The sequence below is a fragment of the Copadichromis virginalis genome, linkage group LG19 (assembly GCF_057382275.1).
Source record: "Copadichromis virginalis isolate Kocher_CV1m ecotype Utaka linkage group LG19, C_Virginalis_male_GT1.1, whole genome shotgun sequence".
Lineage (NCBI taxonomy): Eukaryota > Metazoa > Chordata > Actinopteri > Cichliformes > Cichlidae > Copadichromis > Copadichromis virginalis.
The window spans coordinates 21,589,981-21,615,521 of NC_140636.1; the positions used below are offsets into that span (position 1 = coordinate 21,589,981).

General features: G+C 41.9%; 1 protein-coding gene across 8 annotated transcripts in view; it reads right to left on the reverse strand.

Moving 5' to 3' along the window:
* The window catches only part of daam2 (dishevelled associated activator of morphogenesis 2), a 111,167-nt gene that overhangs the window by 26,878 nt on the left and 58,748 nt on the right, over positions 1-25,541 (reverse strand). For all 8 annotated transcript variants that reach the window (XM_085440748.1, XM_085440745.1, XM_085440747.1 and 5 more), the window contains exons 4-9: positions 18,765-18,839; positions 12,071-12,165; positions 1,940-2,273; positions 1,213-1,323; positions 560-663; positions 81-147 (exon numbers count right to left, since the gene is read on the reverse strand). In XM_085440748.1, coding sequence (XP_085296874.1) covers positions 81-147; positions 560-663; positions 1,213-1,323; positions 1,940-2,273; positions 12,071-12,165; positions 18,765-18,839 — 786 coding nt within the window. The remainder of the gene's footprint in view (positions 1-80; positions 148-559; positions 664-1,212; positions 1,324-1,939; positions 2,274-12,070; positions 12,166-18,764; positions 18,840-25,541) is intronic.

The following is a 25,541-nucleotide window of genomic DNA, read 5'->3' on the forward strand; positions in this document are numbered from 1 at the left end:
GAAGGAATCGGTACCACACAGCTGTTTAATTACCTACAATCTAAAAGGAACACACTAATGTCAAACCAGGGAAAACTCACCATATCAAATCTTTTGGCCAGCTCAGAGTCGTCCTCGTTTCGCACCATCTCAAAGAAATCCAAATGCCTAAACAGAGAGATAAAAAATGTTCCTTCATTTGATCCCAAACTTCTGTATTTATTTAATTACCTTTAGAATTTTATTACTTGTTAATAATAACTGCTTGTAAACATTGGGGGACAATGCATTTCTTTGTAGAGTTTCAAATGTTAAAGAGGGCTTACTCTCCTCATTTCCAGCTCCTTATTTCTATTCCTAGACTGTACTAGGGTAGCATGATTCACTATATCTGATTTGGTCTTGATTGGATCTCCCGTCTATTATCTTAATCAAGCATATAAACATATAAACCCTGTTTGAGACAACAGTACCGCAGTGATACTCCATTTTAGGAAAATTAAATGAAAAGGGTGGGATGTTTTGTTATTTTTAAAAACACATCAAAGATTTAGTTTCCATTTCTTCATCAGTGACTCACCTATCCAAAGTGGCGTTTTCGTGCTCTCTGAGCTTTTCGATGACCGGCTGTATGCCCAACATCAGGAACTCGTACCTTAGATGGAGGCGAAACTCCAGGTTGTCCTGAACATAAAGGATCAAACAATAAGAGAGGACATGAAGCTGTAATAAATCCATATGTCATATTTAATGGGACATCAGATACCTCAGAATCTTAAAAGTGTTGCATGTATCTTGGTATATATCATCTTTAAGCAGCATTTTAGCATAATTACAAAAAGAATACTTTGATTCCAAAACCCACTGCTATCTAACAGGTCCTGTCTTTTATTTGTGTTTACTCGGTACAAAATCTTTAACTAAAAAGTCAACAGTTCTTAGAGGAAAACACCATCTATGTTGTTCATGATGATCCACAAACAAAAGCCATGCCACTGCATCTATAGTCAAAGCATGGCTGCACTTTATCGTATATTTCACTCAATTTACCTTTAAGCTCAGAATGAAACAAACTTTACTATTTGTGAACCATAAAAAACAGCCTCTCCTGATGCTTTAGTGACTATTCTTACAAGTATTTAAGAAATCTCTTTCCATGAGAGTTACACTCCTTAAGTTTTGTATACAGTTATTTAGAGTGTGTTTAACAGGCATGAGGCTGTGAATGCAGACCTCTCCAGCCCCAGCGTTGAGCACGGCGTTAATGAAAGACATGATGGCGGTCTTTAAGTTGACCTCGTCTCTGTAGCGTCCTGTACTTTTGTCCAGCTCATTCAGCAGCGTCTGGAAGATCAGAGGAGACGGCAAAGTTAGTCAGCAAGTGCGTTTGATCGGAGAAAAAAAAAGAAATTAATTGGATAGTAATTTCAATTTAATTTAACAGGCAAGCAGCACAGGGCTGCTGTTCTCAGTTCTTGCCCCCTTCTTTGCCTCTTAAACTGACCTTTGGCACTCTTTAGTATCTTAATCATAATTCAAAGAAACATTAAAAGCCCTCGTAAGTTTGAATCACTCAGCTCCTGTGGTGTTAGCTTAGCCAAGGTGGCATGATTTACCGCACACCCCAGGGGATGTATGAGATGTGGTTTGTTGATTCAGTCCTGCTAGTCACTAAAGCACTACACATACTGTGACCTCCATAACTTAAGATGTCCTCACCTGCCTTTAATAACGCACGTGTGTTGACGTAACCCAAGGCCAGCCGTCTGAGGCACAATTCTCCAACTTATCAAAATGACCGCAGCTTGATTTATTTTAGCATTACCCAGAAATATTTGTCTGCCTTTACCCATAATCTATGTCTGCCTCACACTGTCAGCAAAGGCTCCTCAAGCCTGAATGTGCCACGTGACATGGCCCTGCGTTAACCTCAGATACTAACAAAAGAAGCTTCTCTTACCTGGAAGCGAGTCCTCTCAGCAGCATATTTCTGGTAATGTGCCATGGCTTGAAGCACCTTCTTGTGTCCATCTGGCACCAGGCACACCGCCCCAAGAATCTCCAGTACTGCCACTTTGGTCTTGAAGTTCTCTGTCCGGAGGCTCTGTGAGATGGTATTGATGCTCTGCGGGTGGGCCAGGACATGCGCACGGCCCTGCGAGTTGTTCATCAGCGCCTTGATGCACCCGATGACGGAGGTGTGGACGCGGCTCTCCGACGTCTCGTAGTCCATGCTGCGCAGGAAGTTGAGGAGGCAGGTGAGGCCGTCCAGCTCGATGAAACGCGTAACAAACCTAATGGAGGACAGGAGGAAAAGCGCAGGGTAAAGACTGAGCCAGTGTGCTAGTTTACAACCAACGCACAATATAAAGACAAAGGTTCATACTAAAACTGTAACCTAACCCATATTTTAACAACACAGTGAAATTCTGCTTCCATAGTTCCCGGTGATACACTGGGCCTTTCTCCTCCAGACCCCTTCCCATGCCTTCTCTCCTGCAGTTTGTGTTTTTGCCTTCTGTTTGTTAATCACAGTTTTCCTGCGCTCCACTTTTCTCTCTTCTTTTTTAAAGCAAACTCAAGTCTTGCTCACAGGGGATCATATCTTTTGTTTTTCTTCTCCCTCTAGTGTAGCCATAGAATATAAAACTCTGTTAGAGGCCAGTAGTGGTGAACTGGCACTGGACAAATATAATGAAAGTGAAAGTGTTTGTGCCTCTGTGCTCACAGATGGATGAAAAAGGTTGGGGATTCACTATGGACATATCTTTATGGACTTCACTTTAACATTTATCTCATTTGAAGGAAAAAAAATCCTCAATTTTGACACTTCTCTCCTGCTGACCATCAAGTGGCTGAACTAATTAGAGAGCAGTGAGCTATTGACCTCTGTGGATGAGAAGCAGACTGGTTGAGTGGCAGGCAGGACATGTAAACAGTGAGGGATGTCACATCCAGCGAGCACAGTGGGGGCTGGACTGTAAATGACCTTCCCACTCGCTAAGATTCCTGATAGGCCTCATAAATTACTTCAAACAAACAAGGGATTGTAAGGAGAAAAGAAAGGGGAGAGGAAGAGGAAAGAAGCATGGAGTCAAGAAGACAAAGGGACAGAGAGGAAAGAGCGAGAGTCTGACAAGAGGGTGCTGAGATTTATTACCATTCATTGTAGCAAATACATTGTTTTGACGCTTTTAGAAGTATGCAGACCATTCCCCTCCCACTGCTGTCTTGGCACAAAAGAAATGTGAAAAAATATAATGCAGAAAAATCTATTTATTATCCTTTATGACGAGGCCAGAGCTCTTCCTCTGCTCACACATGATTAATCCCAGATTTCCAGCAGATGCACTCACAGAAACTCAACCTGGCACGTCCAGTAAATCTCTTAAAGAGATATCATCCTCTGATCTTCAGCAGGCTCATACAGTATGCACGCATGCATACAGTCAGCCTCTCTTGGCAATGCATTCAGAACACTCATGCAACCTTTCAGCAGACTTTCCTGTTTGAGCGAAGACGCTGCAGTCTCCACTCAGCACCACGGTGACGAAAAAGAAATCCAACGTATGAGATATGAATTGAGTCAGATGTAGCACAGACAGTGGAAGCAGTGAAGTCAGAACAAAGCCAACTGTTTTAAGTTCCACATTATATCAGTGACAAGCCTTTGGCCGGCCACGCGCCTGTCCACGAACCGAGAGCCCACCTCAGAGAAAGAGCTTTCATAGTGGAAGAGAAATTAAGCTGAACATCGCTGTGATTAATGTATGGAAAGCTGAGGGTGACAGATGTTGTTCTTGGAGTTTGGGTTCAAAAGAGTGGACGAGATTCAAGACTTCGCTCACTGCCAGCTTCACTTCGCTTCCCAGTATGCACCGACATAACCTTTGCAGCATAACCCGATGCCCGTGCGGGCGCTTAAGCAGATACATGTAAAAATATACATGCATGTCTCTTTAAAACATTCAACAGTGACTAATCCTCTGGACCGTTACTAAACCTAGTAAGCTGACATTCAACAATTCTCTCCTCCTCCTCACTTTATTTTCTCTCCAGTGAGCACTTGAATCAATGGATCCCATATCCTCTGACTTTGTAGTCCACTCTTGTCTTCTCCTCTCCACTGACATTCACGCTCAGCCGACTGGCGCGCACGGGTTTCTGTCCTCCCCCCTTTGCTCTTGGAACAACCGCTGCATACTTCAAAACCCGCAGTGAAAGCTCAACAACTGCATACAATATGAGCACAGGCAGAGCTGCCGAACAATACTGACGCTGAGCCAAACACACACACATACACACACAAATAGGTCTTCACACAGATGAAAGAAAGAAAGAAGCAAGAAATAAAACTTGGAACAGAATGAGGCTAAACAAAAGCGACAGAGTAGCAGGAAAAAGTCAAGGCCTGCGATGGTCAAAGGTAAAGTCTCGGATTTAAATTTGAAAAAAGCCCTAAGATATTTGCTTTATCTTACATTATTAAATGAGTTTCAGTGCTGCTATCTTTAAAACAACATTGTAATTTGTGTCTGTATTGATCTAAAAAGCATAAAAACCCCTCAGCCAGAGGCAGAGGACGGTGTGGAAGCTAATCCAGATGCTCAAATTTAAATTTCATTCCAACCAAACGTATTTTTCGCTGCAAGACATTCTGCCTTTTTGAACTGTGGATGACCCGTGTGTGGCAGACAGTTGGCCGACAGTTCGCTCTCGCCTCAAAGCCTAACCACACAAACTTATCAAAGGCCAACACTTCCACACACACAAACTCAAGTGATCATGTGCCTTTCTAACTCTCGTTTACCCCTCACTTAATCACACGCACACTCACCATCTCCTTCAGACACCCACTCATCTATATCCAGACGCATTTTCACACGTCATGTTCGACTATAAAAGGTCTCCAAAGACAACGAGAGCCCGGGAGGTTCTCCAGAGGTGCTGATTAAACCGTGACCAAGGTGTCTGCAGGGCTTTTAGGAGAAGTTATACGATAATCAACATTACTCGCATTTTACTCGATGTGGTAAATGAAGGGTTGAGCATAAAACTGTCACATATGTAGATAGAAGTTACAATACAAACCCTATCTGAGGTGCACACCTGTGATTTGTACATATATAGTATATCATGGTTTACTGGTTGTGCTTGCATGTGTATATGTGTGTGACTTTTTCCACACACAAACATTTCTACAAATTATACAGATCAAAGATTCCTTGTACAAAGTCAGTGTGATGTTTCTGATCTGTTCAAAGATTTTTAGTGTATGACTGAGTTCATGTGTCTCACCTCCTGCTAAATCTACCAGGGCACCACAGCAAGCCTACATGAAGCAGGAGTATTTCCAGTTGCGAAAATGTACCTGACTATCTCCTGCTTTATGCCACATGTGAGAAAAGGCAACTGTCTCCTTACACTCAATTCATATGAAGTACAAATCATGTGACCACACCACAGCAGTGTTCGAGGGCGATCAGATAAGATCACTTTTTTTCTAATTCACCCACAGAGTTGAAGCCTTTATTTCCCAACTAATGATGATGTCTCAAATGGCATCATGTGGGGTAATTTAATGGACTAGACCCAGCATTGCCCAGGGGAAAGAAAGGTTTTATACAATACTTACAAACAGGTTTCTAAAAGTAAAATTAGTTGTGTTTCTCTTTAACAGACATTAGCTTTGTATTTGTAGGTCAAAAGAGGGTAATTCAATGGAAACCTAATGGAAATTAACTATAAAGTATAAGTATTAAAGATAATTTATCTCAATTTCAGGACTGGGACCATACCTCATACACTCCTCTTCTGGTTCTCCAGCAATGTATGCTTTCCTGCACTGTAGAAGACTTGTTCTCATTTTCGTGACTCACTCGCCCTCCCTCACGCCCCTTTTTAGTACATGGGGATCGGCCCAGCCCATGAGCTGCCACCAGTCCTCACTGAGGCATTTCCCAGACCCTAGCCTCACATCCATGCTGATTCCATCTGCTATTATCTTACAAAAAATGCTGTCAAATCTAATTGAGGATGTGGTTTCTGCTTGCAAAAAAGATGATCTCAACTACTTTTTCTTTTTCATGGACATAAAATACTAAAATTTCACTTACCAAAACTAGAGTACAGACTTCTTGCATGGTTTGCTTGTACATTTAACCGGACAGCAAACCATAACTATATTAAAAATAGGCACTAAGAGCAGAAACGTGTTCAGTTCTTGTCTTTTCATTTTGGCTTTAACCCATGAGGTTGCCGTTTGGGATTAAAGTGAAAGTGAAGTATAACCCCTGTGCTCAACTCCACTTTTTCCCCACTCTCCATCTGTTCAAACCTGCCTGCATGGTCCACCTGGCCATCACTCGTTTCTTTCCATTTCCTGTTGAACTACTAAGTACCAAAGGGAGAGAAATCAGCGCTCTAAGAGAAGCAAACACTCCATCTGAGACTCTTTGAAGGTGTGAGACTCTACTCCCCCACTAATGTATTTGGTAATATGTGAAAACAGATATAAAGTTCACCCTCTGTTGAGCGGAACCTTTGAGAGATCTGTCGACAAAATGTTTTGAAGGATAATATTTGTATGTGATGGCAGCGAAACATCCAAAGAGCTGTTGACACAAGAGCAGGGTGAAAGGCTGCAGTCGACTCGAGTAAATATTCTTGCTGGAACAGATTTGCAGAAACAATGTCCACAGAGAGCCGCCTTGGGAAGCACTACAGTGCTCTGCTGACATGAGCCTGGGAGTGCAATGCATTGTGGGCCAGAATGGCCTCAGTGACCTCCACGATAACTCAGTTTCCTGTCCTCGTGCAGTTATGTCGCAACGGAAATGACAATGATGGAGGAGGGTCACGTCTTAGAAGCGCAAAGCACGCTCATCAACATGAACATAAACATCAGTGCAGATGTGCAGATGACTCAACAAATCAACAGTGATTATGAAAGTATATCCAACTGCATAGTTAAAATACCACAAGTAAACATTCAAATATTTGGACGCTAACTGGAAATGCACACCAGAATGTGTATATTTCATTTAACTACATAGCTGCAGCAGTTTGTGTTTGCCTGTCTACCCTCACATGCCCACTTGAGTTGAGATTCAGCTTTACGTGAGTAAATACACAACCGCAGTGTGATGCTTCAAGCTCCATTTGACAGCTGGTAAACAAAACAATAACTACCGGCATGGACGCGTGATAAGCTGCTAACTCGAGGGGAAGAAATCATTTTCGAAATGCCTCCTTTTTTATGGCTGCTTAGAAATAATCACATTTATATTTGAATGAAGACATCTGGGCCATTAAATTAGTTTCCAACCATCAAAAAAAGGTTTCTGGTAAATGGCAAATTAAGTGCAGCATCACTCACAGGGGAAAGAATATTTCGCCTGTGGTCTCCTCTTACAGGGAGGCATCGATACAGTCCAATTGTTCTGTTATTGAGTGATTTCATTTTTCTTGCACCAGCCTACCAACTTCAGTTTAATAAACACTAAGCCTTTGACATTTTAAGGCATGGACAAACTTATGCATGGGTCGTTTTTTCTTTTAGATTTTGGGTCTCATCTTTCCACTAGTTTGATAGATTAGGTTTTGTGGAATTAAACAAGTCCAAAATTCACATTTAGGAATTTATTTAAGTGCATGTTGTCCAACGGAAATTGGTGCTTAATGAGATCTAGAACGACGTCTAGCAAAAGCCACAAACCTCACCATGCTCTAGCAACCACAACTACTAGACCATCATCTCATACTTCCTCTATTTCCAGCACTTTGATCCCAGAAACCTTGGATTATTTACATATATTTGTATCTTATAATCAGCTAGTGTGTCTCTAGTAGCTTTCATCCAAAAAATATACTTCCTTGTTCTGTAGCTACACAACATATTGGTCAATGAGTTTACCACTACTGGTCATTATTGATCATCTATAAAATTTAAGACAGCAGATCAGTTTGATCTCTTTCAGGAACAAGAGACAAACAAGAGATAGAGTCTACACCAACTTCTTACCCATTTAATAAACTCCATCCACTGAACTCTGTGATCTGTAGGCAAGAGACCAAAGATTTTAAGCAGCAGAAGATTTCTGCATTGCATTTTCTTGTAGAAAATCAGTTTGTATGAAGAGCAAAGCAGGGATGGTATTTTCTGAAATGCACTGGATAGTGATCAACTATTGTCTAATGATGAGTTAAGTGATTACTGGCATTTTCAAATTATCTGTCTTGGTAAACAATGACTGGTGCAAAAGCCAGAAATGTTGGCATGGATACCTGCTGGCTGCAACAGAGACCCCGACAAATTGTCTGGTGCCCCAAGAGCCTGAAGTGAGCAGACGAGCTGATGTATTTCCAGACTGTGAAATCAGATTACGGCTGCGTTTAGGCTGAGTTCATTATTAAAACGACAACAGTTTGTTTTGTTGCTCTCAAATTCTGTGGCCTGTAGTATTAAATCCATGTTTGTTGTTCCAGGAACTGAAACTACAGCCAAATCAACCAGGATCAAAAAGATCCTTCCAGATTATTCTGTCCTCTTGAAGTAGCAATGTCAGGAAGAAAGAATGTGCAAATCTTAAAATAACGTTCACACACACAAACAAACACTTGATTGAAACATGTCACCAGCAAAACAGCCTGTGAGTGAAAGTGGGTGGCCTACTGATGATGTGCTCTGCCTGGCACCCTGCATGTCTACAATGTGTTTGGGTCCCGTGGCCCTGCAGAGCAGCATGAGTAGCAACAAGGGCACCTCTTCACAACCAGGCCCAGCTGCCTCTCCAAAGTGAAGGAGGGAGGGAGCAAGGCAGTTTCAGGCAGGCATCCAAAGCTGGGCATGAGTCAAAGCCGAATACGCACAGACACCACCGTGTCTCACAAGATGAGGCCGTAAAAACTCTATACATTCACGACGGGACAAGGAAATGACACACAGCGCAGGTGAGGCTCTGCTTTATGTATCCCAGACAGCAAAGCACAAAGTCATCATTTCGCTTTAACTGCCCGTTCATCACAAAGCCCACGCTTGGCTGGACATTTCCCTGAACACCCATATTCTGTGCAACACACCTGCTGCCCGCATCGCTGTTCCACTACTTTAAAACATCTGCGTGCTAATGAGCAATAACTCACTCTGTGAACAGCATGGGAGCAGGTGGACTCTGAATAGTGTTGGCAAAGTCACCTTTGATGAGGTAAAATAAGTGAATACAACACTACGAGGAAATGAATAGAGAAAAAGAGACATATAAAAAAAAAGCCTTAAACTATAAATTAGGTAAAATAAAAACAGGAGAACGTGGAACTGCACTGGGGTATCAGGTGGGGTGTCACTTGAATATATGTATTTAAAAAAATCTACATTTATTTTATGTAACATACTATGTGGCAAAGTCACAACAGTTGCCTAGCATAGGAGAAAGGGAGCAAGCAGGGAATCATTTAGGCTACCGCTATCATGGAAAAGTGGACTGAGCAAATTAAAGTGTCAAGTCATAACATTTACCTGGTCTTCTTTTTTCTACTTTGTTGTTCTAATTCTTTCAGGCTGCTTTATGTGTGTAAAAAACAGTTTACGGTAACACCAAGCTAATGACATTCATTAGCTAGTTGTAGCTCGTTTCTAAAAACATCGTAACAGTACAAAAAACCCTCCCTGATGATTAGGCCCAGCAGGGGGTCAGTTTAGACCTGGAATAACTCAGCACCAACAGTGTGGTAATGATGGCAGAGAGATGACAACCTAACTTGGCCTCTCAAGGATTGAGTTGCTCTGCAAGTGCCAAATACTTTGGGGTTTGGCCTTTAGAGAAACTATGGTAGTAAAATTGCAGAAGATTAACTGTACTTCCCAAATAAACACTGGGTAAACGTTATCAAGTGTTTGTGAGACTAGATAGCCATCTCACCAAAGTGATGCTTATGTTGAAGTAAATTTAAGTTTACAAGTAGTCGTCCTGCTTTCCTGCTACAATTACAACATTTTTTTCATCATGTACTGCAAATGCAGTATGAACTGTGCAAACCCCTCCTGAAAACCTACTCCTTTCATAATGCACTGCATCATCTAACCCTTTAAAATTTCTTCAATAAATTAGCCCAAGGCACTAAAATGGCATTTTCACAAATGTGCAAATCCTGTTACCTCAGACTTGGATAAGTATTCCTACTACCCTGAATATGTCAAAGGAGGAAAACTGTGACGATATATTCAGATATGTTGTTTGCCGCAACAGCAGGTAATGGCATAAAGTACATATAGCTCAGCAAGAAGTTTTTCCACTAATTAGGATTTTCTTTCCTGGTTATCAGTGTCTGAAACTGTGTTCAAAGTTCAGTTTCACTGAGCACACAGAGAGCATCGGTAGTCCCCATGTGGGATGAGTGTGAGATCATCAGAGCAGGTTTAGGCTGTAAATCAGCTTTAATGAGCACACTCAAAGCCCATCCCTGTCAGCTACATACAGCTTAGGATGTCTACCACATGAACAGGGCTGATCTTATTTAATTAGCTTTGAAAAAAAGTGCAACTCTGACCTTAAATATATTATAAATCCTTACTTATCCAGAACCTTCGAGCGCACCTTTGCATTCATATTACTTTCTTTTTTGTGTGGTCAGTAAGTAAGAGTTAGAAGTCACAGAGTGTTTACTATATATCTGTATTTGTTCATTCAGCAGCACAACAAATATATTTGTCCTGTTTAGTTGCCAACAAATTATTTCAATCATCATATCACACGTTCAAACCTCAGTGATTTTTATTACCAGAATTTTGCCAGTACCTGCAAATTCCACTAATTACTTAAATATAGCATGTTGTTGTCCATTTTATAAATATATTTTTAATGTTACTGTTTTTTTGTTTTTACATTATGTTAAAAACACCATATTCAGCTACAGTGACTCTTTGAGACTTGCATTTAGTTTGTTTGTTTGTACATAAATACTGATTAGGCTATATGTTAATGACGATAAACAAGAAAAAAAATGTTTAGAACCCATCTGACTTAAGCAGAAGATTTCTTTTAAATACAAAATTAAAACTGCAAATGATAAAACAGTTAGTTGTAATGTTTTACCTGTTCAGCTGCTATCTGTCAACTTACATTAACTAATAAGGAAATACCATAGATTAAATCATTCTTTGTAAACCCCGTTTATCTTGATTTGGTGCCAGCTTACCAGCATAGCTCCACTGTTCCATCTGTGCCTCATAATTAGGATTATATCAGACAGAAAATAGACATTAGACTTATCTAAGCAGCTCAAAGTCAGAGGTCTAGATCTGTTAAAGTTAAATTGGACTGACTTGTTTTATTGAGGCATGATATCATCAGTAGTGGGATTTCACTGCTATTGGAACTGACAATAATTTCTGGTATCCTTATAATATTCCAATAAAGATTCACATTCAAGGCCAGAAAGTCTAAAACAGAAAGTTTCAAACGATTTCCTGTCTTCTGTCTAGACCTCTGAGTCTGCTTCTCACCAGCTTTGTTCTGTTTTGGATCCCCACATGTTGGCACATGGAGCAAACACAACCACACACACTTGGCCTACAAATACACCCACACAACCCAGACGCGACCCAGACGTGAGAGCTGCCCTGAGTTTTTGTCACTCTGCACATGAGGCCTGTCATTTTATAGCCGTCCTTGAGAACACTCAACACCCCCCATTTTGGGGCAGACCACTGCTTCATAAGAATGGCACGGGCTGATGGACAGCTCCAAAGGAGGTGCCGACTGGGAGACGTAGGCGGTTTGTGTTGGGGGGATGCCCAGTGTCCTTGAATATTTCTTTGTGGTGACGAGTGAGGCCAAAAGCCGCTAATGACCACAGCGTAAATGTGGACGACTGAAAATTTCTTTAATTAATCACTTTTCAGTTTGAAGTAAAGAATAGGCTCATTTAGCATGACAAGAGACAGACTGCGCTGCAGCACGAGATCCATTATTAAATCAGATTACGGTGTGTGGTATAACCTCAACAAGTTAAATTGTAGGAATGGAGCAAAGAGCTCAGCGCTGTGTGCAGCCCAAGGGAAGGTCACATGGAAGAGTTAAGTTTCACTCACCTCATTGGCTGAGTCCGAAGTGCCGTCTTCAGATCTTCCACCACCTTGTTCCTCATTTCCATTTCCTCCTCATCAAAGGCAAACAAAGTCTGCATCTGCAGATAAGAAGAGAAATGGAGATTTCACTGGACAAATAACAGATTCATAGAGTTCAATTCCAACTCTACATCAAGTGAGAATGTTACCTGCTGGTAGTAATTTGGTACTTTCCATTTTTAATTAGAGCAGGGCTCCTACAGCCCGAGGAAAGTTGGGTTAAAGACTTTTTTAATGCCGCTCAGAATAAAATTTAAAATCAATTTCACACAAACCAAAAACTGAAGACAAACAACATCAACTGATTGGGGTTGTTTGGTTTTTGTGGTTCAGTCGAATCTCTCGTCCAACAAGCTAATTTATGTAGGCTGTTGATACAGACCAAATGCACGCAACCACATGGCAATTTTGGGAACACTGCACGAGATTTCACTCTCAATTACCATTGTGCATATGTTTTCTGCAAGAAATACACCATGACTTGTATGTTACCTGACATGAGACATTACAACAGAGAAATATGGACTTAAACAACTCAAATTCTTAAGGATGTGGTTCTCCCAACCTTGAATGCAAAGAGCCAATCAACAAAACAAATGGCTGATCTTATGTCCTTGAGCTGAAGGCAGCTGCATTTCTTTCTGAGGTTTTTAAGACATTTTACTTCTCATGCAAAAGGCTTCTTTGGTTCTAAAAGATGATGTGGATGATGAAGTTGGTCTAAGGTGACAACCCCACGAGAGGTTAAATATGTAGGGCTTCTTCAAGAACCTAAAAATGAAGTCCAGTTGCCTTGAACTCAAGCACCTATTCTGAGGTTCCTGCCCAAAATGAATTAAGTATTTCTCTACAATTACAAACTCTGTATAAACAATCCTGGTATCAAAATAAAGCTAACACTTGTGAGACTTCATCAGCGTTGTAAATATTACAGCAGATGCTAGTTTGTCAAAGCAGCTGAGGATGGAAAATAGAAAAATAAATTTTTTTTTCCTTGCCTAATTTCTGTTCTTTTTCCTGTATTTTATAGCATATAAAACCTTTGGACATATCCTGCGGTACACAATAAACTCCACAACATCATGAATCAACATATTGACATTATATGTACAAAGACTGATGCTGCTGAAGTGAAACACAGCAAAGTTACAGAGATTTTAATGAAGGCGTAGCCAGGCATTTTGCAATTTGTTACATTTTGCCACAGTCTGTGAGAGTTGAATTTTCTTAAGTATTGAAGAGCAGAAATGACTCTAAATCTTTCTTTACAAGCCTACAAAATGCTTGTTTTTGAATATTTTTGGAAGAATTACCCCCCCCCCACACACACACACACACACACACACACACAGGCATAATGGTCCCTGCGTGATCGTAATTTGCACAGCGAAAATAGTCTTTAGCACTTTTTGATGGCCAATAACTTTGGCTTCTATTGGCCATTTTGCATGACTGACCCTTCTCTTGAATCATTTGAGCCAATAGAATGACAGTAACATCAACACATTTACAATCACAATTTGCAAGGCGAGAAATACACGTGAAGCAAAATGTACAACACTCTCCGTCATCCAATCACATCTCTGTATCTGGGCAGAAAATCTTATGACAGGAAACAACTCTGAGGCGTTGTGGGAGATGACTGCAATTTTTAAAATGTTTTCCCTCTAAAAGTATGTTTATTTTTTTCCCCCCCCACTGCAATTTAGATTTCTACTAGACTTGATCAAAAATATTCAATGCCTCTGTCTCTTCTCAGGGACAATGCTAAGAAAAACTAAAAGAACAAAATTAATCCTACATCTTAACTAGATTAATGAGTAGATGTATTTGCTATCACACTGCAGCTCTGTTTATTGCAAACATTTTCGATATAGTGTCAGTGCTGTGCGAAATTACATGCAGTTTTATTGTACATGCAGTGATTACTGTATATGTATGGTTCTTTATTTTTTCCCTTTTAATGTAGATCTTTAGATGAAAGCTACTTAATATCTGACTGGAGACATTATGAAGACTGCTCCCATGAGACGAGATTCCTAAAAGAACCAGTTTCAGTCAGGCTGCTTTCCTGATCTTGATGATACAAAAAACAAAGGTTCTTTTTTTTAATGTATGTTTCCAATATTTACAAAACTTTCCATTTTATGGTCAGAGTGTGTTTTGCCTCTTGCTCTGTGCAATGTTAATTTTTTATGTCTGTTAAAATTTTAAGATCAGATTGATTTAAGATATTTAAAGACTTTAAGGGTTCACGTTATCCACAGACACCGTGTCAGATCTTTTCGGAGCTTATCGTTAACACAAGAATATTAATTGTAATTTGGCAGCAATATGACTGCAACCACACATTTAGTGTCTTTAGTGTGATTATATATGATACTAGGACTAATTGGAACAATCAGAGACTCATTAGCAGACTTATACTTCTGGCACCACAACTCAAACAGATTGTGTTTGAAGCTACACAACATACCAAAATAAGTTATGCAGACAATCAGCTCTAATCAACCTAAAAAGAATAGTAATAGTGATAATGCATTTCTGCATCACTTCACTGATTTTGTCTGCAGTATCAGAGAGCAGTCATGCTCTCATTAGTCAGTGACACGGGCCTTCTGCTTAGCATCTCCAGGCTTTTTCCATGGTAGCTCACTACCAAGCACCGAGGCCAAACAGTGCATGTTTCAGCCAGTCACAGTGCTGCCCATTCATTTCCCTCAAAAGATACTTGTTTGCGATTGCTTTCAAACTTTAAACCTTAAAATTTTGGTACAGCTCGCTCATTCATTTCTAAATAAGTCTTGTCTTGTGATGATCAAGCCACTACAAAAAAAACAAAACAAATAAAACCATCAACCTAAAAGTTAGCTTGATGGTTCAATACCCAGCCCCTGCAGTCTGCAAGTGGTGCTTGCACAAGTGCTTAACCTCAAATCGTCCCAGATGTTTGAGTGTGTGTGAAAGCGTTTAAAAGCGCAGTATAACAAGGTTTGTGGACCTTGGAAAGAGACACTGTTGTTTGGTTATACTAAGGCAGCTTTTTGTTGCTTTGAGGAGTCATAGACAAATGCCATTGGGCAACTTAGACCAAGGCAAAAATAAAAGACCGGAGGAAGAATAGGTAAATTTGATTTGGGGGTGCACTGTCCCTTTAAAAAGTAACACACAACCCCCCACCCGCCGTTTGTAGAATTATTTTATAGACTGCCAACTAGCTACCATGACATATCTAACTGAATCCTGACCCAATGTTTGATTTTCCAACAAGAGCTCAGATCTGTCCAGTGTGCGAGAGTGTTTAATATAGAAACGGTACACTCAAAACATCCATCGTGTCGACTTAGCCTCAAGTACAGATGGTTCAGGAGCCCTGTGCCAAACGCTCTGGCTCCTGTTGCTCTAAATGAGCGTGTTCATAGTCAATGGGAAGTTGGACACAACAAGTGTTGGGCTGAGTGAATGATTGGGTCGTGCTGTGAGCCAGTTCACCGTGTCAGTGAGTCTAGCCAAATGGCTCCTTCCTACATCTGCTATTAGTAAGCTCACCCGTACCTGTGGCCAACATGCACATAAGGATATCATTAGAGCCAGTTGGTAAACCAGCAGACGGTACTTCCCTAAATCCTTATGATGGGAAATGCCCTCCCCCCAGCCAGAACTATGCCTTTAAGCTAGTCATAAGAGCGTCGTTAACAAAGATGAATGCTACTAATCGAAGTCTTAATGTGGGCCATGTGGATCATTGACGCATCAACCAAGAAAAAGAAAAGAAAAGGAAAAAAAAAGAAGGGATGAGTTTAATCTAAACCAAGACAAACTAAATTTTGTTAACTAAAACAAAATAATTTAGAGAAATCCAGCTGCCATCGTATCTTCCACCATCAGAAGATATTTGGAAGGCTTACGTCAAGTTGCATTAAAAGTAAACGTATATGTTTATGTTTCATATCTCGTCAGACTAAAAAAAAATTTCTCGTAATTTATCATAGCCTGCATTTAAGCAGTGAAGTGACTGTTTTTCTTTTAATACCTAACATCAGATGTCAGGGACACTGCACGCTCATATGGTAGCAACTTGTCAGTCACCTAATCCCAAACTTTATCATTGTATTTGATGTAAACAGAACCATAATTTATAAAATAAACATATTCAGACTTGGAACTAGCAACTGAGACCATAAACTCATCGTGTAAGCATTTGCCGTAGTCACCGGCAATGCGAGCAGCAGGGTCATTTTCTCATACGCTTCTTTGAAAGCGGACTAGAATAGCCCCCCCCTGCTGGTCACTAGAAAGCATGCAAGTTTAAAATACTTCTGCTTTGGCTCCGCTTTTCAGAGCTAGACTGTTTTGTAAAAAAGATCTCTAAAACTGAGCAACTCACATTAATACAGTATTTGGAAAATAGCACTACAGGTCAGAGGACACTAATTAAAAAATAACTTAATGAAATCATATCCAGAAATAAATGTAATAAAAGAGATTTAGCTAACAGATCATTCTGAATGGCTCCAAAGATATACTGCTTCCAATCGAAACATTATGAAAACACGATGCAGTTTATTTGCAATACAATTAATCCTGTACATTGTAAAATGTGTCACCTAATCAACCTGCTAAAAAGCACAGAACCTCAGTTCATATCAAAGTTCATCTCATCCCATCAATCAGTCTTGTGATTACTTCCAGAAGTTTGAGACCTTCATGCATTTTCCTTTTTCTTTATTTCTGCAGAAAAAACGATCCAGCTGGGAGATCTGAAGCTCTGCATACAACTCGGGCACAGCGGGGCTACAGAAACTCCTGTCAGAGTCACAAGGGCGTTTGAGTTATCACGCGGTGGCCCACGAACAACCTCAGGGCTCTGACACAATTTTATGAATGAACATCAAGATGCCGGTTGTACAGTAATCTCTCCGGGCGGCAAAATGAGATCATCCAATAACTCAGCTACTGTGTAGGGGCCGACCCCGGTGAGATCGCGCCGGAGCCAAAACATGAGGTCACGGGGTAGGAGTGGAGTGCCTCCAAATTTTAAAATGATGTTGAAGATCGTTTGGAGCTCCGTGGTGGACCAAATGCAGTTGGAGAGGAAGGGGAGGAAATCAGTCGGTGAATAATGGAGCTTAAAGTAGGTCTGCTTGTGCAAAAAGGAGACTGCTACAAGTTGTAAAATCTTTTTCATGCATGTCACCCACTGATGTAATATTAGCTGACGCTACTGTGCTTGAAACCAGGTTTCTCCCTGATATTATTCCAGACACATTTTTTGTAAAAGTCTCAAGCAAGGGCGGCCGCATTTTCAATAGATGTCAACTTTTTAAAACTTCTGGTACTGTACAGTAGACTTTTTAAAATCACCGTGTTTTGCAGGAAAAACAGGAAAAGAACATCTGAAACATAACTCTGACAGAGCGTCTGACACCTAATAGCACAGTGGCTCCACTACAGCCCTGGTGGATTTCAAATTCTTGGCAACTCACAAATCAGCACTTTCTCCCTGCTCTACTTAAAATACGGTTTGTGTGAGTGTGTGTGCGTGCTGTCAAGCGTCTGAGCCTTAAAGAGACTGAAAAATCGTTTCTCCAGACCTCTACGCTCAGCTCAGGTAGCAGTGTGCTGTTCAGAAGCAGTTCTCATCTCTGGAGTGGAGGCAGTAAACAAAAACAGCTGCAAAAATTGCAACCGACGACAGCTACGCTCGACAAACTGCAGGGCAATAAACAGATATTAAATGCCGTTACGTTTCAGCTCGGTGTTTATGGTATGCTAAGGTTCAACCGTTTGTTCTACCTCACACTGGAAAGATTTATGAATGCAAACATGTCGGACGGTTTGGCTAGTCTCTACATTTTGTGCTTATGTGTCACCTTTCAAGAGACTCGCTTAAAATGTCATGTTTTAAGATCTCAAAACATTTGGGAGGCAGCTTGTTGTTCACAGAAGGACTCGGGGTGAGAGGCTGCTGGCACGAACCAGTCGGTTTGATATAATACAACATCATATAACAACACTTCTGTCTAAAGCGACATGGGGATCACAGCAGAAGCGAACTCTGCGATGGTATCACACTGTTTTTATTGGCAGACACACGGTCTAGAACTAACGAATATTGTCATCCTGGCTTTGCTCCATGTGTCTGACAGTATTTCCCACTGACTGAACTGCTGAGCGCCGAAATGGCCTGTTTGTCATCGCAGTGTGTGTGAATGCTGGGGTCACAGCGAAGGAATGTGCTCGTGTGAATATAACAAGCAGTCAGCAGGGAGATGATAAAACGCCAGCCAAGATATCTAAGAGAGAACGGCTGAGCGAACAGTGACCTCTGTGGGGTCTGCATTAACTAGAGTTCAGTACCATCAATGCTCCTAAAGCTGTTGTAAAGGGGACTTATTATGTTCCCTTAATAGGCCCTTGATATTTTTCATGCGTGGTCGGAAGCAAGCAGATTTGGCCCCTCACAAACACAATGCTTGAATGGTAGTTATTAGGGTAATATGCATTCCTGAGATGACCATCATACAACCATTTCTATGGCATTTTATGACAGATGTTTAAAGAGAGTACCTGGTACATATATGATGCAAACTAAGCAAAAGCAGAATATGTCTTCTCTTATCTTTTTTAAAAATAGTGGAGAATCAGTTTAACTTACAGCCGCCATGGAGTTAATGCGGTCGATGTAGTAGTCGGGCCAGCTGGTGGCCAGCTTGTTGGGGTCCTCTTGCTCCTGCACATGGACACAAAGAAAGTGCTTTAATACCAAGTCAAAAAACATTCGCTTTCCCACAAAGCTAAAATGCTGATCACAGTTAGAAATTCCATTTCTTTTTATGAAGCAAAAATTAAGCATGTTGGTTCTTGCTCCTTTTATCAAGATTTCAGATGTCAGTCAGCTGGCCTGAGCACCGGCAGCAGACCCTGGGTTATCAAAGCATTGACGGTATGCTAATGGTAGTTGCTTGGTAATATATTTTATGCATTTTATTCCTCCACTTTGCATCATATTGCGATGTAAAAGCACTTTTCCATTTATTGTTTATTTATTATTTACTTTACAATATAAAGCATCTTGAGGCAAATGTTGTGATTTAGGCCGTATAAATAAATCTGAATTGAATTGAAATCTTCTTTCCAGTTACCATAGGAGACAGACCCTTTGTTACTTTGACAATTGCAGCTGGTGTTTAGAAATGCAGCAGCCAACTCACTAATGGTAATGACTGGTTATGACAATTACCAACACAAACCATCATTTTCTGAACAGACGTTACAATCACTAATCAAATGCATTTCATTTAAGCATGTTGGCTCTGCTAAATTAGCACAAAACGTCTGAAAACGCCTCATATTCAGCAACAAGTCTAAACAGCTATGAGTAAAGCTTGATACTGGTAGTTAGGGTGCAGAAGTAAACTTAACCAGAGTCAGCTGGTTTTAAAGTTCAGTTTATTTATTAGATCCACATTTGGATTATTAAGCCAAGCATTGTGAAGAAACACATCTATTATATCAATATTATTTTCCATCAGTCAGGAAAGGAAGTTATTATCAGTAGGACAGATACTTTGTGTAGTGAGATATTATTTCCACTGATTAATGCTGCCAACTGAGCAGCTAAAGCTGACATTAAACACAACAGACATGGCATTAATTAAGAGAGAAACTGCTGGGGTGGAGGTGGGTTGTAAAGTGGCTTGCATATCCCCAGCAACTGTGGGCAAGCTAAAGCCTCTTGGGTAGGGTATGCGATATGAGATTATGAGTTTTTGAAAATATTAAAAAAAATAATACTAATAATCTGAGTGAATATTTTTGCTTCTGTCAATCATGTGTCTTTTCCACAGAAGACATCATCACACTGGGGACCAGACTTTTCTATTTTGGACCATATGTTTCCTGTTTGTGCCCGCCCCTCCCTTTTGTTTTCTACCTCGGCCACAAACGTCAACATCCACATGAAGACTAAATAGATCAGGCATGCCAGTCTATAATAATTAGGTCACAACATTTCAGATTCTTCATTCAAAAGAAGAACTGCCCAGAGGAATGAAGTGTGCAGCACAATTGTTTTCAAATAGCTCTGCCTGAGATCAATTTGTCCTGGCCAATTCGAGGATGCATGATGCCACAAACAAACAAAACAAGGGGGAGTACAGAGACCACGTTCCTCATTCACATCTGGTCTTATTTAGCTTAAGCCTAGTGTACTGGTGGAGCATTATTGTTGTTTTTGTTACTGTGTGTATGCCAACAATAGTTGGAAAGTTAAAGTGTGCCGAATTAACTCAAATTTTAACAGCTTTGCATGATAACGTTTTTGCCAAAGCTTAAAGTATATTTTAAATATCTACATAAATATTAGAATTAGGCACCAGGACACTCTAGGCCGTAGGTCGATGATCGATTTTGTAATCGTATCAGCAGACCTGTGACCATATGTTCTGGACACTCGGGTAAAGAGAGGGGCTGAGCTGTCAACTGATCACCACCTGGTGGTGAGTTGGATCAGGTGGCGGGGGAGGACGCTGGACAGACCTGGTGCACCTAAACGCGTAGTGAGGGTGTGCTGGGAATGTCTAGCAGAGGCCCCAGTCCGCGAGATCTTCAACGCACACCTCCGGCAGAGCTTCAACAGCATTCTGAGGGAGACCGGGGACATTGAGTCCGAATGGACCATGTTCAGCGTCTCCATTGCCGAAGCTGCTGCATTGAGCTGCGGCCGCAAGGTGGTGGGTGCCTGCCGTGGTGGTAATCCCCGAACCAAATGGTGGACACCAGAGGTGAAGGGAGCCACCAGGCTGAAGAAGGAGTCCTATCGGGCTTGGTTAGCCTGTGGGACTCCGGAGGCAGCCGACAGGTATCGACAGGCCAAGCGGAATGCGGCTCGGGCAGTGGCTGAAGCAAAAACTCGGGTGTGGGAGGAGTTCGGAGAGGCCATGGAAAAAGACTTTCGGACTGCCTCGAAGAGATTCTGGCAAACCGTCAGACGTCTCAGGAGGGGAAAGCGGTGCTCTACCTGCACTGTGTATAGTGCTGGCGGAGCGCTGCTGACGTCGACTGAGAAAATTGTCAGGCGGTGGAAGGAATACTTCAAGGACCTCCTTAATCCCACTGACACGTCTTCCGAGGAGGAAGCAGAGTCTGGGGATGAGGGGAATGACCCGCCAATTTCCGGGGGCGAGGTCACTGAGGCAGTTAAACAACTCCTTGGTGGCAGAGCCCCTGGTGTTGATGAGGTCCGCCCCGAGTTCCTGAAGGCTCTGGACGTTGTAGGGCTGTCCTGGTTGACACGCCTCTGCAATGTTGCGTGGAGATCAGGGGCAGTACCTGTGGACTGGCAGACCGGGGTGGTGGTCCCCATCTTTAAGAAAGGGGACCGGAGGGTGTGTTCCAACTACAGGGGGATCACACTCCTCAGCCTCCCTGGGAAAGTCTATGCCAGGGTGCTGGAAAGGAGAGTTCGTCCGTTAGTCGAACCTCGGATACAGGAGGAACAATGCGGCTTTCGTCCTGGTCGCGGAACACTGGACCAGCTCTTTATCCTCTCCAGGATACTTGAGGGTGCATGGGAGTTTGCCCAACCAGTCTACATGTGTTTTGTGGACTTGGAGAAGGCATTCGACCGTGTCCCTCGGGGTGTCCTGTGGGAGGTGTTGCGGGAATATGGGGTGTCTGGCCCATTGCTACGGGCCATTCGATCCCTATACAACCGTTGCAAGAGCTTGGTTCGCATTGCCGGCAATAAGTCGGACTCGTTCCCGGTGGGTGATGGGCTTCGCCAGGGCTGCCCTTTGTCTCCGGTTCTGTTCATAATTTTTATGGACAGGATTTCTAGGCGCAGCCAAGTGGCGGAGGGCTTTCGCTTTGGTGGCCTCAGAATCTCATCTCTGATTTTTGCAGATGATGTGGTTCTGTTGGCTTCATCGGGTGAAGGCCTCCAGCTCGCACTGGAACGGTTCGCAGCCGAGTGTGAAGCAGCGGGAATGAGGATCAGCACCTCCAAATCTGAGGCCATGGTTCTCAGCCGGAAAAGGGTGGAGTGCCCACTCCGGGTCGGGGATGAGTTCCTGCCCCAAGTGGAGGAGTTCAAGTATCTCGGGGTCTTGTTCGCGAGTGATGGGAGAAGGGAGCCGGAGATCGACAGACGGATTGGGGCTGCAGCTGCAGTAATGCGGACGTTGCACCGGTCCGTCGTGGTGAAGAGGGAGCTGAGTGTAAAAGCGAAGCTCTCAATTTACCGGTCGATCTACGTCCCTACCCTCACCTATGGCCACGAGCTGTGGGTAGTGACCGAAAGAACGAGATCGCGGATACAAGCGGCAGAAATGAGCTTCCTCCGAAGGGTGGCTGGCCTCTCCCTTAGAGATAGGGTGAGAAGTTCGGCCATCCGGGAGGGGCTCAGAGTAGAGCAGCTGCTGCTCCACATCGAAAGGAGCCAGCTGAGGTGGTTCGGGCATCTGACAAGGATGCCCCCTGGGCGCCTCCTGGGTGAGGTGTTCCAGGCATGTCCCACCGGGAGGAGGCCCCGGGGCAGACCCAGGACACGCTGGAGAGATTATATCTCTCGGCTGGCCTGGGAACGCCTTGGTATTCCCCCGGACAAGCTGGAGGAGGTGGCTGGGGAGAGGGAGGTCTGGGCCTCTTTGCTTAGGCTGCTGCCCCCGCGACCCGACCCCGGACAAAGCGGATGACGATGGATGGATGGATGGATGGATGGATGGATGGATGGATGGATGGATGGATGGATGGATATTAGAATTTTTCTTCTTCTGCAAATTTCAGGGAAAATGTTTTTAATGATTTTTTATGCAGGGTCAAACACTGCATTAGAGAGGTTCACATAGGCAGATTTTCTGCACATGAAGGTATTAAACCTGCATAAATCCAATACAAAAGAATACAACTTTACAAGGCTGTAAATCAGTTTAAGAATAAATTCTATTTAAAAAAAAAAAAAAAGTTAATGCTTTGTCTGTTTTCGGTCTAACTTTATTAACTTCAAAGGAATTCTTGCAGTAGAAAGCAGTCAGTTGTCTCTGTGTTCCTTCCTGATGTGAAAAAAAAAATCTATATTTTATAGTACCCATTCCCTCCATAATTTAAAATGCTGCTTCAATATTTGCATGGTGGCCCCATTTCTGTTGATTAAGCCACAAAAACTCTTTTCTGGGACCAGCACCAGATATAAAATCCTCTTATTATCTACAGAAACTAATTGAAGCTCAAATGTGGGCATAAAAAAGAGCTGCAAAATCAGCATTTCCACTTATTTATGAATCGCATACGCTCTAGCAGCTATACTTATGTCTAAGTTTGGTTAAAGTGGATTTCAGGCCTCATAATAACCATTGTTTCTGATCCCCAGCATTCTTTGCCAACATGGATTTAAAGCTAGGCTAAAACAAAAACAATAGCACTCAGTGTGCTACTCAGACTGTGTTTTCCAGTGTTCTGCTGACACATTCAGGACGCGATGCCAGACAGATCCTGACGCTGAGATTAACAACTTAACTGCCTCCTTCTGACCCTCGAGCCGAATAACAGTCGTCAACACACCCTCAAAAACGGTCCAATGTAACATTTACTTTGGCAGTTTCATGAGCTTAAAGTAAAGTACTATAATTTGCGTCGTGTTTTTGGACAAATGAAAAATAGTGACAGCATGAGGTTTGTTTCGGCCAGTCTAGTCATATCAGTGCACACACTTCCTCAATTTTCTGCCCCTTTCACGACATTTCTAAGAGGTGAAGTGATGGTAAGTTTGTTCTTGTGCTCTGCTTGCTTGATCAAATCATTCTGGAAGTTAATCACACTTGATGACTGTTTAAAACCTTGTGATAAGACGCCAGACTTCCTAGATTAGTGCTCATTACCATTGAATGGTGCGAACAGCAGGCTCTGGATATGAAAGAGAAGATTGTGTTTGTCTTCATGAGTAAACATTTGCATGAATGTGCTTATTGCATTACACTACTACTCAAATGTCTGGGGTCACTTTTAAATGTCTTTGCTTTGAAACAAATATAGCAAGATATCATCAAACCTGCTGTTAATGTTTAATAAAGTCATTCATCATAAATCGTTTATGTAAAACTCCCATAAGCCCAATTTTAGGATGCATTACTAATGGGCGCCAGTGACATGCTGTCTTTACTAATGCAAGTTTGCTTAATACATGTTAAAATTACTCTTATGCTTTGTTTTAAAAAAGCTGGAAACTGTTGGGCATATAGAGCATCTTTGAGGGTTCAGCCATAGACCAGCCCAAATTAAATATTCTTGACTGATCTCACAGACACATCACACTAGTACCAAGTCAAACTCCCTTTTTGCTTTCGGAACTGCAGTAATTCTTAATGATATCGATTCAACAAGATACTGAAAACGTTCCCCCAAGATTTTTTCCATTGGCTGCACAAACATGATATAAATTTCCTGTTTCCCCACATCCCAACGGTGCTCTACTGAATTGCAGTCTAGTGAGCCATTTGAAATGACATGAGCATTGTGACTTGTTATCCTGCTGGAAGCAGCCATCAGAAGATGGGCACGACGTGGTCATAAAGGGATGGGCATGATTATTAACAATACCCAGGCTGGTACAGTTAGTAGGACCCGAGGACTGTCACTCACTTTGCTTTGGACCATCCTCTGTAAAGTCCAGAGATGATTGTGTGGAGAAAAATAGATAAGCAGTTTTAGGTTTTCCTAATGTTCACTTAGCCTTTTTTGTTGTATCAGTAAGGGCCAGTTTATGCTGTTCTGTAAAGTGAGTAGTGCACATTGTGTTAACAAAGCAAAGGAATAGTTTCATTTCTTAGAAAAAGAATAGTCTCGTGACTTTTAAGGTAATATAATTTGAGATGATAAGCAAAGAATTCAGCTTTTCTAATGATGTAAGGGAGCCTAATATGCATCTGGACTTTTAATATTTACATCTACCTACATATGTCATTAAAATGATTTATTAGCACTGTTCCCTCATATTGAGAACGTTCTGCATTTGAACCAGATGTTCTCCCTGTGACGGCAGTGGTTTCCTTTAGGTCTCCCCAGCCAAAAAACATGCAAGTTTGATGTTTTTCTTTCAACAACAACATTCCTAAGTGACCCCAAATCCCTGAGAGTAAGTGCACATCTTTGTATGCAAGTGATCTTCTGGTCCCCTCCTTGGTAAAAACATTCCAGCTGTGTACTCAGTCACAGCAGTTCAAGGTCAATTCCATCACTCTGCTGCAGCAGTTACACACTTACACATTACCCACGTCTGGTGACACTAACTATGATTTACACCCCAGGTTGAAGCATAGCAGGACAGGAATCCCCAACAGTGTATCAGGTATGTATCTGTAAATCTTTCCTCTTGTTACAACCATCTGTTGAGGTATATATCGTTTCTCTGAAGGCCCTAATACCCGCCTAAAACCAG